At 40.0% G+C, this 14,006-nt stretch overlaps 1 protein-coding gene across 1 annotated transcript in view; it reads left to right on the top strand.

Annotated features, from left to right (window-relative positions):
• The window catches only part of TRPM3 (transient receptor potential cation channel subfamily M member 3), a 278,305-nt gene that overhangs the window by 178,424 nt on the left and 85,875 nt on the right, over positions 1-14,006 (top strand). The window contains exons 8-9 of the mRNA XM_051643557.1: positions 487-661; positions 12,493-12,616. Of these exons, the coding sequence (XP_051499517.1) occupies positions 487-661; positions 12,493-12,616 (299 nt within the window). The remainder of the gene's footprint in view (positions 1-486; positions 662-12,492; positions 12,617-14,006) is intronic.

Consider the following 14,006-nt stretch of genomic DNA (forward strand, 5'->3'; position numbering starts at 1 on the left):
AACTGTCATGGAGGGGATTTTAGAACAGCAAGCAAAGCTACCGGAAGATTACAAGCAAGGTACAAAGTCATGACTATGAATGTTAGGAAGAATTGTGGTAGCTTTCAAACCGAGTTTTGATTTTTTATCAAATTTCTTATCCAATTCAAGCATAAATATTGTATTTAAAACAGAAGACAATTCTAGAGAATCCTGGTTTATGCAATGGAATCAATGAGATGGCTACACTGGTCCCTTCTGTCCTTAAAAATAATGATTTTCTGAATGCCCTGTTCTCTAACAAAACTTTGTACAGTCACAATGCAGTAATTTAAGTCTGATTTTGAATCTTTTATGTGTTTGTTTGTTTTTTCTGTTATGTTGTGTTTGCTTTGTTGGCTTTGCTTTTTGCTTTATTTCCTTTGCTTTTTTTGTTTTATGCTTGTTTGTTTGTTCCTTTTCTTTTTTGTTTGGGTTTTTTTTTTTTCCTTCTTTCTTTTACTCCAGGAATTGGTCAAGGGGTTCCAGTGGTGGCCCTCATTGTGGAAGGAGGTCCCAATGTTATCTCCATTGTTCTGGAGTACCTGCGAGACACTCCTCCTGTTCCCGTTGTGATATGCGATGGCAGTGGCCGGGCTTCTGACATCCTTGCCTTTGGTCACAAATACTCTGAAGAAGGAGGGTAAGTAATTTCCTAGTGTGTGTTTTTGCTCCATCCACAGGTTAAGTTTGGTGCTAAGATAGAGCCCAGGAAATTATTAGCAATATAATGCAAAATCAATACCTTCCTCACACGACTGTTTCCATCATCATCAGTACAGGTGAAATATGAAAGAAAAAGGTGGTCATTAAAGCAACACTAAATAAAGTCTACAGTACAAAATAGAGTTGTAGAAGCTGTATCACATAGTTTATTTGCCATGACATCAAGCATATTGAGAAGTACAATGTATGGCATCTTGCAGTTGCAAGTCAAAGGATTCAGTCAAAGGGCACAAGTATATTATTACTGAATCACCTCCCTTAATCTCCTGGCCACACTTCTTTTGATACAGCTCAGGATACAGTTGGCTTTCTGGGCTGCAAGCCCATTGCTGGCTCCTGTTGAGCTTCTCATCAGCCAGCACTGCCAAGTCCTTCTCGTCATGGCTGCCCTTAATTCATTCTCTGCCCAACCTGTAATTGTGCTTGCGATTGCCCTGACCCAGGTGCAGGACCTTGCATTTGGGCTTGTTAAACTTCATAAGGCTGGCATGGGCCTACCTGTCAAGGTTCCCCTGGATGACATCATTTCCCTCCAGTGTGTTGACCACACCACACAGCTTGGTGTCATCAGCAAACTTGCTGAGGGTGCACTCGATTCCACTGTCCATGTCTCCAACAAAGATGTTAAACAGCACCAGTCCCAGAACCCACCCTTCAGGAACACAACTTGTTGCAATGGCATATTTGCTGGCTCGTGTTCAACTTGGTGTCCACCAGGACCCTTAGGTCCTTTTCTGCCAAGCATCTTTAGTGCCAGGAGACCCTCATCATGCACTGGTACATAGGGATTTTCCTTGGGCACAGTAATTTGAATTTCCCCTTGTTGAATTTCATTAGGTTCCTGTCAGCCCATTGGTCCAGACTGTCAAGGTCCAGGTAAGGTTCAAGGGCAGTAGGACCCTCTGGCATATCAGCCACTCCTCCCAGTTTTATATCATCTGCAAACTTGCAGAGGGTACTTTCAGTCTCATCTTCCAAATCACTGATGGGGATGTTGAGCCAGATTGGACTAGGATTGGTCTCTGGAATACACTACTAGTTGCTGACCTCCCACTAGATTTCATACCAGTGATCACAAACCTCTGGGCCGAGTGATTCTGGCAGTTTTCAATTCACCTCACTGTCTGCTTCTCCAGCCTACGCTTCAACAGCTTCTCTATGAGGACCTTATAGAAGACAATGTCAAAGGCCTTATCAAAGTCAGAGTAGACAATATCCACTGTTTGCCCCTCATGTGCCTAACCTGTCATTTCATTACACAAGGTGATCAGGTTGTCAAGCATGACTTCCTCTTCATGAATCCATTCTGACTACTACTGATCATCTTCATGTCCTTCATGTGCCTGGATTATCTTGAAATAGGTGCTCCATCATATCCCCAAGGGATCAAGGGAAGGCTACCCAGCCTGTAGTTCCCTGGGTCCTCTTCCTGGCTCTTCTTGAAGATAAGAGTGACTTGTTTTTCTCTAGTCCACAGGCAATCCTTTCAGTTGTCATGATTGTTCATAGAACATGAGGTGGCCCTGAAATGACATCAGCCAGCTTCCTTAGCATCCCTGCATGCATCCCATCAGGGCCCATGGTCTCGTGTATGTCCACTTTGTTTAAATATTCCCTGATCTGATCCTGTTCTACCAAGGGTATGACTTCATTTCTCCAGACTTTTCCCCTGGTCCCCAGGGCCTGGGATTGAAGAAGACACTCAGTACTTCAGCCTTTTCCATGCCCTATGTCACCAGGCCCCTTGACCCATTGATTGAGCTTGAAGGAGGTGATGTTTGAATACTAACAAGCTTTCACTGCCCCCCTTTCCCTCTGAGCTTTTGCCATAGGACTCTTCCAAGCACATTCCCAAAGAGGTAGATGTCTGCTCTCCTCAAGACAAAGGTTGTGATCTTGGTTTTTTGCCCTTTTCTTCCTCTCAGAATCCTGAATTCCACCATCTTATGGTCACTTCAGCCAAGGCTGCCCTTGACCTTCACATTCCCATTAAATCCCTCTTTGTTGGTGAGAATGAAGTTCAGCAGAGCACTTCTCATTGACTGCTCCTTATTGCTTCCATGAAAGTGATGGGTGTGAGCCTTCTTAAGCCCCACTTTGTTTATCTTGTGATCCCTTCCCATCGTATCACTCCAGGCTCTTACCTCATCAGCCCTGTGCATCACACTCTCACAAGACTTCTGGTGACTGTCTACTGCCCCCAGCATTCCTACTTTAAAGCCCTTCTTACCAGGTCAAACATTTCCACAAAAGTGACTTTGCCCTGTTTACCGAAGTGGATCCTATCTCTCACAGACAGTGATCTAAAAACAGGTCACAAAACCCTGTCACCAACACCAGCTGTGCAGCCAGATATTGACCTATATTATCAGAGCCCTCCTCCCCATACTCTTTCCTCTGACCAGCAAGATTGAGGACAACACTTGGGCCACCATCCCCTTCACTCCTGCTCACAGAGCTCTATAGCCACATTTGAAACTCCTGATTTCCCCTTGCATTATCACCAGTGACCATGTGGAAGACCAGTATGGGGAAGTACTTAAATGTTCAGACAAGCTTTGGTTGTCCCTCCACAATATCCCAATTCTAGGCCTCAGGAGTCAGCTAACCTCTGCAGTTGATTAGGTCAGGTCAATAGATTACTACCTCTGAGTCAGTACTACTCACTGCTTCTTCTTGGTGGTCTTGCATGGGTTAGGGTCAGGTGACACGTGTGCTTTTCTTGAAGACACATATGACTTGAGCAGTGAAGCTACTTTATGTAAGTGATTAGGTGAGGCAGAGGGTTTACTCTTGGTGCCAGCAGTCAGCAGCTTTCATTCTTTGCCTTCTCCAGAGTTTATACTTACCTAAGTACTAGATGTGAAAGCTGCTGACATCTCTTTTCCAGATGGGGTCCAGGGCTATTCAAGCTGTTGCATCTTAGAGAAGATTCTTTCCATAACTCTTGTGCTTGGTGGCACAGGCCCACCAAGACAACAGGCCTACAGGAAAGAAAGTAATCTCTCCTGACATCAGAGACCCTGCAGCCTGGAACTTGAAATGCTGCATCCATCACACAAAGCCTTATCTGCATCAAAGCCTCTGCGCTGGCAGGGGCAGCTACTCCAGCACCTGCCAGAAAAATTACTCCGTGTTATGTCACCACCATACCAGAAAGTATTTACACTGAAGCAGGTTTGCTTCGGCTGCAGATCACTTCTTTGCACACTCTTACACATGATGCTGCATCTGCTGGCTGTACTCTTGGCCTGCTTCTTATATAGGCCTCTCCTGAGCACTGGCTACTGGGTGCTTGAACCTCCCTAATAAGGGTTTTGTTGCAAATACCAGTTACAGGCATCCTTGGTCAAAGGCTGCTCATCATGCTCACTAGAAAATACTGGAGCTGTCACACCCTTGTGGCTGTCTGTACCTCATCCTCACCGTTAGAGGGTTTCCAGGTGTTCAGCAATGACAATGGACCTTGTCCCCAGAAGCTCTCAAAGCAGAATCCAGAATCTGCTGCTCAGAGTAGGAAATAACAAATAAAGGAGGATTTAATAACTTGAGAACAAAAAAGTGTAACCACTCCCCAACACAGATTCTTATAACTCAGAGCTATTTCATGCTTTTTGTCTAAGTAGCTGCAGTAACCTTCCAATCAGGATTCCCTGGGAAGGGACTCATTTTTGTATGTGTTAAAATATGTGAAGATAGGTATTCACAGCTGCTAAAGTTATGCAAATAATAAAACACTATCAAAAAAAGTCCATAAACACTTAGCTATAGACCAATTACTGTTATGTTTGTTGTTTTTTTTTCATTAACTTACTGAACATAAAACTCCTACTGGGAATAAGATAGTTTAATAATAAGATGATAATAATAACATTTAATAATAACAAGATATTTAAATTCATTTATATTCTGGTTCACGCATAGTCCAGTACTGTGTCTTGAATGGATCTGAACGTGCCAGGTTTCATCTGAATCTGTGAGAAGTTGTTTCTCTGTTTTCAGACGTGTCACTGTTAACACATTTAATATAGTCTTATTCAAACATTTTGTCCCTTTGTTTGCTGTGTTTCTATCTACCTTGTTTGTGTTCTGAGAAGGAATGCTATTTATTTCAATATATAAAAGGAGCTTATAAGTAAAACAGAGACGGGCTTCTTATGAGGGTCTGCATTGACAGGACAAAGGACAATGGTTTTAAATTGGAAGATAATAGATTTAGAGCATAAGGAAGAAATTCTTTACTGTGAGGGTAGTGAGACACTGAAACAGGGTGCGCAGGGAAGTTGTGAGTGCCCCTCCCTGGAAGTCTTCAAGGCCAGGTTGGATGGGGCTTGAAGCAACCTGGTCTACTGGGAGGTGTCCCTGCCCATGCAGGGGGGTTGGAACAAGATGATCTTTAAGGTGCCTTCCAACCCAAATAATTCTATGATTCTATGCTCCTATATTTCATCATCACAAACTCCTGCCTGTAAGGCAAATAATAGAATCACTAGATAAAGAACAAGTAAGTAATTTCTTACATGAGATTCTCAATTCTGGCTTTGCAAAAACCTAGTATTATCATGTGCTACCGTACTATCTATCTTCTTCCTGATGTGGTGCCATTACAGGTGGTGCCTGCAATATTATCATATACCTGGCTTGCTTTTTTTTTTTTTCCTTTTCTGTTCACTTTGCAATAAATAGAACACAAAACTATGAAATCTGTAAAGCTCACTAGCGGGAATTTCTGTGTGTTTGCCCTGCTTCAGAAAACCTTAGTCTGGAATGCCACGGTAGTTTTAAGAATATCACCAGTAAAACACCAATATTATTTATATTCTTAGAAATATCTTGGCCAAATACATTAGACTTCAAATATAAATTGAGTACTTTCCCTTTCTGTAACCTACTTTTGAATAGCACTTGGCAGTATAGAAGAACACTGAATAATTGGCACATTAACAGAGTTCAGCAGCTAGCTTTTTCTTTTGGATGGAATCTAAGCAGGTTATACAAACTGTGCCTGTTAGACTCTAAATCAATCCAAATTGCATGCGGAATTTAATTCTGCAATCCACTGTGCACTCAGACTATAAAGTAAAAAACCTATATTAATTCTGGTTGCAAATCAGGATTTTCCCTGAGACTCAGCGCATCTTCCAACTGCTATGCACTGGGTATCTGATCTAAGTCATTCAAAAAACACATAATTCATGGCAGCAACAGACCCAGCACTTGCATGTTGGTTATTATCCTGCTGATTTTTCAGTGTCTTAAATTCTCACCCATTGTAGGCCAATATGAATTCAATTCCTACACATACGAATGTGTGTATATGTGTACTAAGCACTACTGTGAGGTTCTAAGTTTATTTAACAGTTCATTTCTGAGGGGAAAAGGACTATGTCTAGAGGTGAAGGAGAACAAAATCTAGCTCTCTGCTTGAGTTTTGATCAGTGCGGCACCAATCTGCCCACTCAGAGAGATCCTTAAAAGTGTTGGACAATTGCTTATCTGCCCAACCAGTCCTTTTGTGCCAGATTTAACAATATTATGATGTACCTGCCTTCCATCCTCATTATTTAGCCTTCCTAATTGATTTAATATAGCAGAAAAAGGAACGATTTTTTTTTTTTATATTTAACAATGTGCATTGCCCTTTTGCAGTGTCAATGTAGATGCATCCTTGAAAACAAAGAGACAAGGAGCTTGAATCTGCCTTATTTTAAGGTCTGATTATAGGCTTTTCTAATGAAAAGGCAGATGTTTCAGTCACTTAGGGCAGTCTTTGGGTGCATGTTGTGACTTTAAGCAAGACTTTACTGGGCTTCAGTGGAATGAGGCTACCAGCACAACTTGGGGAGCTGTGCCTGCCCTGCCTTGAAGGAGATGCTGCCTGCAACTACGTAATGTACTAAGAACTGGTTAGAAGCAACTGTGAAGCATACTTTTAAGTGAAGATGTCTTCGAAGGTAAATCAGTTTTGAGGCCTCAGTATCTCAACTCTCACATTGAAGTTCTAGGGGGAAGGCAAGGCAGATGTGGAGTTTCCCACTGAACTGAATTTTCAGCATTATGAATATCAGATAGGCAAAACAAGTGGGGTTTTTTAACTTTGCCTTAACATTAATATCAGGGACTACATGTTGTCTTTGAAAAGTCTGGAACAGAGTATTAAGAATTGTTCTGGTTTGGTTTGGTGGGTTTTTTGGTAGCAGGGGAAGGGCCCCAGGAGTGGCTCCAGTGAGAAGCTGAGAAGCTCCCCCAGCTCTAAGGAGCCGTTAGAGGGAAAGTAGATGCGCCTCAGCAATTAACATATGAAAGAACGGCTGTAACACCTGAGCAGAGAAGGAGGAGAAGAGCTGTGCTGGAGGTTGAGAGCCATGCTGGTGAAGGAGAGTGGTGCTGGTGGTTGGTGAGGAAGAAGGGAAAGAAGGTGCCCAAGCAGAAGTTTCCCTGCAACCCATGGCGAGATGGCAGCTGTCCCCCTGCGCTCATGGAGGAACGTGGTGCAACATTCCCTGAAGGCGCCAGCAGGGGTGAATTTGGCCAGTGGACTTGGATTTTGTGGCCAGAGGATTTGCTGCCTGTGGACTCTGATTGTGCAGCTTTGGAAGACCCTGGTACCAGGGGAGTTTGTTCCCGAAGCAGCCCGTGACTCTGTGGGAAGCCCAGGCTGGAGCAGCTCCAGACCTCTTGGGAAGGACTCATGAAGGAGAGGTTCGTGGAGGACTCTCCCATGGGAGGGACCCCATGGGGAAGCAGAGAAGGACTGTAAGGAATCCTTCTTCCTGAGGAGGAAGGAGAGGCAGGAACCACCAGCCTGTGAACTGACTCTAAACCCCATCCCCTGTCCCCCTGTGCCACTGGGGCGAAGGAGGGAGAGAAACCAGGAGCAAAGGAATTTGGGCCCAGGAAGAAGGGAGGGATGGGGTAACGTATGCAAGTCCTGCTCTTTGTGTTGTCTGTGTCCTGTGTGTGTTTGATTATTGTGAAATTAAATTATTATTTTTTCCCCAAGTTGAGTCTCTTTTGCCTGGGACCTTAATCAGTGAAGAACTCTCCTTGTCCTTTGTCTTGACCCAGGAGCTTTGCCCTCCTCATCCCAGAGTGTGTGGGTGTTGGGAGGGAGTTGAGTGAGTGGCCATGTGGCTGTTCTTTTTCTGTTGTGTTGGATCCAAACCATGACAAGAATGTTCAAGCTGTCTCCATTTTGCTAAGAATAAAATTCTCAGTAGTATGCTGAGTAAGTTCTCAGTAACTTCTATGTCTTACTGACAAACAAGCTATGTACACAGATAACATAAATGAGAAGACGGCTTAAACGCAACCTTCCCGATGTGGTGAACTGAAAGAATTACTTGGCTGCTTACCACTATTGGCGCTAATTTACAGATTAGGTTCTCCAGACTCTGAAGCACTTAATTTATCTTAATTTACTTAAAAGTTGTAAGTATGTTGAACACCATTAAGAGGTAAAAACATCAGAATGATCACAAACACAAAATTTAGTCCCTACTAAGCCCTTAGTGAACATCCTCAGTGTTAATAACTCTCTGTATATCCTAGTTGTTAATAACTATATGCCAATGTGTCAAAGCTGAAGTATTTTTGGGTGTGTAATCAAGGATGCCTTCTCACTTCATTGTCTTGCATAAGAACACAAGCTGGAAGTAAAACAACTGTAAAGTGCGACTATTTATAGGATCATTCAACGTTTTTTAATCCTCACAGGGTTTTTTAATTAAATGCTGAACTTAAAATGACAAAAAATCAAACACTAGGTTAAAATTATGTCACTTCTTAGACAAATATTTCCTTACAGAATGGGAAATGACTTGCAGTATTAGAATGCAGTCTCCAAGCTGAGTTTATAGCATATTAACAACTCCATCAGTTCTACTCCTGCTAGCAGGAGACCCTTTAGGAATACAGTTCAATTCCATAAAGATGTACTTCTTGCCTAATATTCACAAGGAAATATAAAACATTCTCTTTGTTTTAAATGAGCAACCTCATGTGGGAACCATTTAAGGTTGCCTTTGGATTCATCTGTCTGCATCCACTATGGCACAGTTTTTAGGCTTCATAACTGAAGTATATTACTTAAATTTCTGTTTTTAAAATATGGAAAATATAGGGATTTTTCACTTGGAGCAAAAGGGATCATAATGTTGATATGATATGGATCTTCTCTATCCCCTATGATGTCTATCCTGTAATGGGGGATCATGGTTACCTTTACACCCAAATTCCTTTTTCAGATTGGTTTTACATTGCATATTCTGATATATTTGCTTTTTCTCATAATGAAGTACTATGCAAATCAAAAGCTGCATAGAATTAAGGTAATTTGTTCATTGAAATACAATAATCTCTTTTGGTGAAGGGACAATCATTTAATAAACACAGTCAGAGAAAAATGGTGTAGAAGAACAATCAACAGTGAAGATCTGCAAGTAAATCTGATTCCTCAAAAAAGCACCCAGAAATCATTCCTGTTTGAATAGAATGAAGGAATAATTACATTAATTTTCTGTATCTTCTCATAGCAATGATATGCAAGATATGTGGATTTAAAATGTACAAGAAATTCAGTCAGTCCCACAAAGATGCACAAGTGTGGTTTTTTTGTAATTCCAATGGAAAAAATATCAGTTTATTACATATGGTGTGATTGTCTAAAGTGAAAATTGTAATTAAAGCAACAAACCTCCTAAGCTTCCCATAAAGTAGGGCAGGGAATAGTTTTCACATCACACTGACATTTTATAGATAGATTTTCTGTACCCTGAACAAAAAGAATAATTAAAAAAAAAATAAATCACAAATTAAAAGTTAGAAACAGATTATGTACAGTTCATTGAATGGAGTGTTCCATTTAGAAAACTTCAAAGTATTTTGATAACAATAGATTTAAAAAATCTATCATGAACTTGCATTTTGAATTTGGGTTAAAGCATAGTCTTTATAAATCTGTAGCTAATTGTACAACTCCAGTTCTAAAAATCTCTAGAGAAACAGAAATTTAATAATTTAGGAGCTGGCTATGGATCAGATCTTCCAGATTCTCTCCAATGTTCACTACGAATTCATACTCAGTGAGTTTGAAAGACTGTAATGTTTTGGAGTGGAATGTCTATTATCTCCTCAAATATTAGACATGACTTCAAAAAAAACCACATTTCTTTCTGAGGTGGAAAAATCCAAAAAACTGTTATCTTCTGCATTGGCCAAAGCAATGAAGGGAGTTCTGCTTTGCTCTTTAATCTTCCAGCTTAGCTTGGATAGAAATAGAATGTCACTTTATTTACTTTGTCACTTCAGTGTTTTTAAGTGGCCTTTCCTGATGGGTCCCATACATCATTCTCCCTTTTTTCTTGTGGTAAGGCCATGCAGGTCAGTTCTTATAATCTGATGCAGCAAAACTAAGAACTATAGATTTCTAAGAAGTAAATATGATCTGGACTTGCCATGACTGATTGAAGTTTACTCAAAGCTTAACTCAGCTATGATTACTTTATCAGAAAGCTTGCTGTTATTTTTTCTACTTCTGATTAAAATTACTTCAAGTTTTTTACCTCACAAAGACACTGAACACATTTACTGTAGCATTGCAGAAGAAGAAGATGTTAAAAAAAAAACAAACAACAAACAAACAAACAAACAACACCCAAAACTTAATAAACCTAGACAACTGGATAAATTCAGTTATGAAAACAAGAAGTTTCTGAGCAGTGGTTCTTCAACAGATATGTAGCCCTGGTATTAGGGAACCTCTTCTTGATACTTGTATCTAAAAAAAAAAACCCTCCATGTCTTTCACATGGAATTTGCCTTGCACGCTGTTTAAACTTGCGCCAGCATACAGTTTCTGATAGCTTTAATTCATGAAAGGAAAGTGATGGCTATTTATGAATTCTGATTTCAATCAATGCTTATGAAAGCAAATTCCTCTTACTTTCTATGTGTGTTGGCAGAGCCAAATTCTGAAATTATATTTCAGGTTTGGGTTCTACACTTTTTAAAAGAAAATTAAATTACTGTGAGAAACAGGATGGTTTTCATCCAAGGGCATTTGGAAATGTTTTCTGAAGTTCTGTATTTCAGATTCTTCCAATTACATGTGATTTTATGTACTTCATTTACTTTCTCATGTACTTCATTTTCATATATAATTTCCAAAGGAAGCTAGAGTTTTATTTAAATCTCTTTTTATATTTTCCAGTTGCTGTTTTTAGAAAACTTGTTCTTAATGATTAACTGCCTTTTTCTTTCTTAGTTTGAAGGATAGAAAATTGTGTAGTTATTTACTGTGATCGAACCACTTTGTTAAGAACAGCCTTCTTGATGGCTTGAAACAAGATTTCTTTAAACAGAATTTCCAACTGACTTTTTTTAAAGAGCATAAAAAAGGGGGTTCAGAATTTCTGTCATACATAACCTACCAATCTTCAACTAGAAGTATGTCAGAGATTTTCAGGGTGTCAGCCTCTCTCTAAGTTGATTCTTTTTAACATGGAGTGAATCTACACTTCTACCTGTGCTCTGATATCTTGTTTCATGTTCCTGTGTGCTTGCCACATCCTTCCTTCTGTACAGGAGTTCAGCCTATTTTTCTTACAACCCACACACAGAAAATCCTTTACTGTCACTTGTTTCTGCCCACCAAGAGGGCTGAAGGTCCTAACTCATCATATGACGCCTTTTTGTGAGGGAAGACAGTCATGCTCTGAGGAAGGAGTGCTTGCATAGTGAGTGAGCAGTAAATGCAATGTTGTTGCCACTCCAGTATCCCAGGAAAAAAAGCAGATCTGTGACTGTACTGCTCCTCAATGAGAATAAGTGTAGAGGTAGACTCTCCATTCAAGAGGGGTCTGTGATAAAATAGAAGAGAAAAGGAGGAGCCAGGCGTAGGGGGAACAGTGATCCACAGGATGGTCTAAAACCCTTTCAAAGCTCATTTTAAATCAAACACATTGACATATGCCTTACAAGCTTCTTTGTGATGTGGAAGTCTTATTCAACACAGATATTGACAGTTAAAGTCAAATTTAGCAAGTAGAGAACATACACATTCCTTATGGTGTGCCAGGCCTTCTGTGTTCTCCCATGGATTTCTATGCCTCTTTCCCATTCTTATTCATTATTATTTATAAAAACATGTTTGCTGTTGGTAAGAAGACTAGATAGTTGAATTATATTTAAAATTCAACTGTGTAATGAATATCATGCAGTGTTATTTGGGTTTCCTTGCTGCAGTACAGGCAACTTTTAACAATAGTATGAAATAAACAGGGCTTTGGTCAGTGTTTCCCCTAAGCAGCTGCCACAAGTTAACTATGACTTTTAGATACTGTGCTGCTTCTGATAATTCTTTGCAGTTGCTAAGTCTTTGCAGGGCTAAGTCTTTATTTATCTTCTTTGATAAAACACAAGTCATGCAGATTCTCTGATTTTCATTCCCCCAGATGGGCAGCAATGCCTTATCCTAAAATCCCAGAGAGCTGATATTTTGAATGACCTGTGATGCAATGTGAGAAATAAAATAAAAGCTTTGGAGATGAGACACCCCAACATGAACAACATGTTTTCTAGGACAGTGGTTTCTGATTTATCTCTGATGGTTTCTGAGATTCCTGCCCTTTAAACCAGTCCAAAACAACCTGCAGTGATTTGTTGTCTAATTTTGTTTGACCCATGGCTGAGGTTGAAATGTTCCCTCATGTCTTTTTTTCTACTTTATTCTTTGTTTTTGAATTTCAGACTTATCAACGAGTCTTTGAGGGACCAGTTGCTAGTTACCATACAGAAGACTTTCACATACACCCGAACCCAAGCACAGCACCTCTTTATTATCCTCATGGAGTGCATGAAGAAGAAGGAGTTGGTATGTTCACACTTTCCTTAAAGGAAAATACAGAAAGAGCACAGAGCATTGTTTGGTTGAGTCTTTCAGGTGCCTTTTGAAGAATTTCACTAACCTGATCCCTGTGACCCAGACTCTAGAACAATATTATATCATGCTGACTTTTGTTTGCTTTAATCTCTGTTTTCTCATTTAAAGTGATTCATTGCACAGGTCTGTTCCATTTGTAAATTCTTCTGTATTTCCTATGACAGAACTAGTAGAGTATGGACGTGGTTACTGTAATTTTCAGGCATATTATTAAAATTGTACCTTGTTCAACTACAGAAAATATCAGAAGGAAGCATAGTTGTTTATCTTGTTACTGAGATTATATTTTAAAGATACTGTAGAGTTGCACAAGTTGCACAAGGGCTTTTATTTTCTTATGGAGATACGTAACAGGAAAAGAAGATAGCTTGTCTCCAAGGCTCCTGTTCTGCTGTGGCAAAGCTATTCCTTTAACACATAATTATACTTTCTTGAAGAACGTAACATCTTTCAGCAATTTCTGGGAGATCCATGAGGCTACTTTGCTCAAAGCATTTGTGAAGCAAAATCACATTGTGAAAAACTTAGAATTCAGTTCTGGGGGTTTTCACTTCTTACAAACTGTCTGAATAAGTGTGCTTCAATTTTATAACAATCTTTTTTCTAAGCTTTGTTTTTTCATTTGTATCGCAGTTTCCTGGAATTCCAGGTTGATGACGATCTGCAATACTTTGTGTAGAGACTGACTCAGTTGTTTTATAGAAGTTTCATTTTCTGAAACTGAGTTTTTTGTGACTTCATCTTCAGCACTGTCTTAATTTTAGCTGAAAATATGGCATAGAGTAATCAATAGCACTGAGTGGAATGTTTGAAAAAACAGGCTGCCATTCTAGGCCGCGCTTTACAAAATAGAAGCTACTTCTTCATATAGTTTAACTTGCCAAAAGCACCATATTTTGTTCAATAACTGGCAGGTCATGCATGCATCAAAAAGTGGTCAACCCTCCTCATGCATAACTAATCATTTATATATATCACAATCACCTGGGATGTACCTTGGACAATGGCAGAGAGGAGAAGATGCCAAGGACAACTTTTCAGGCAGGTCACGAGAGCAGCATGGAGTGCCACTATGCTGTTGCAAAGTAGAGGGTTGATGGAACTGGACACAAAGCAGACCCTGCTGTAGTCTTCCTCCCACAATCAGAATTTAAACTTTATAGCAGACTTTAAGCATCCTCTAGCTATTCGCAAGCAGTAAGTGCAGCCCATAAAGCATAAACTAGTCATGCCTTCTGTCAATGAACTACAGCAAGATAGAGAATTATTTTTTCTTTCTTTTTCCTTTCATTTTTTTTTCCCAAAAATAATTTCCTTTGCA

This window comes from Apus apus, chromosome Z, assembly GCF_020740795.1.
Source record: "Apus apus isolate bApuApu2 chromosome Z, bApuApu2.pri.cur, whole genome shotgun sequence".
Lineage (NCBI taxonomy): Eukaryota > Metazoa > Chordata > Aves > Apodiformes > Apodidae > Apus > Apus apus.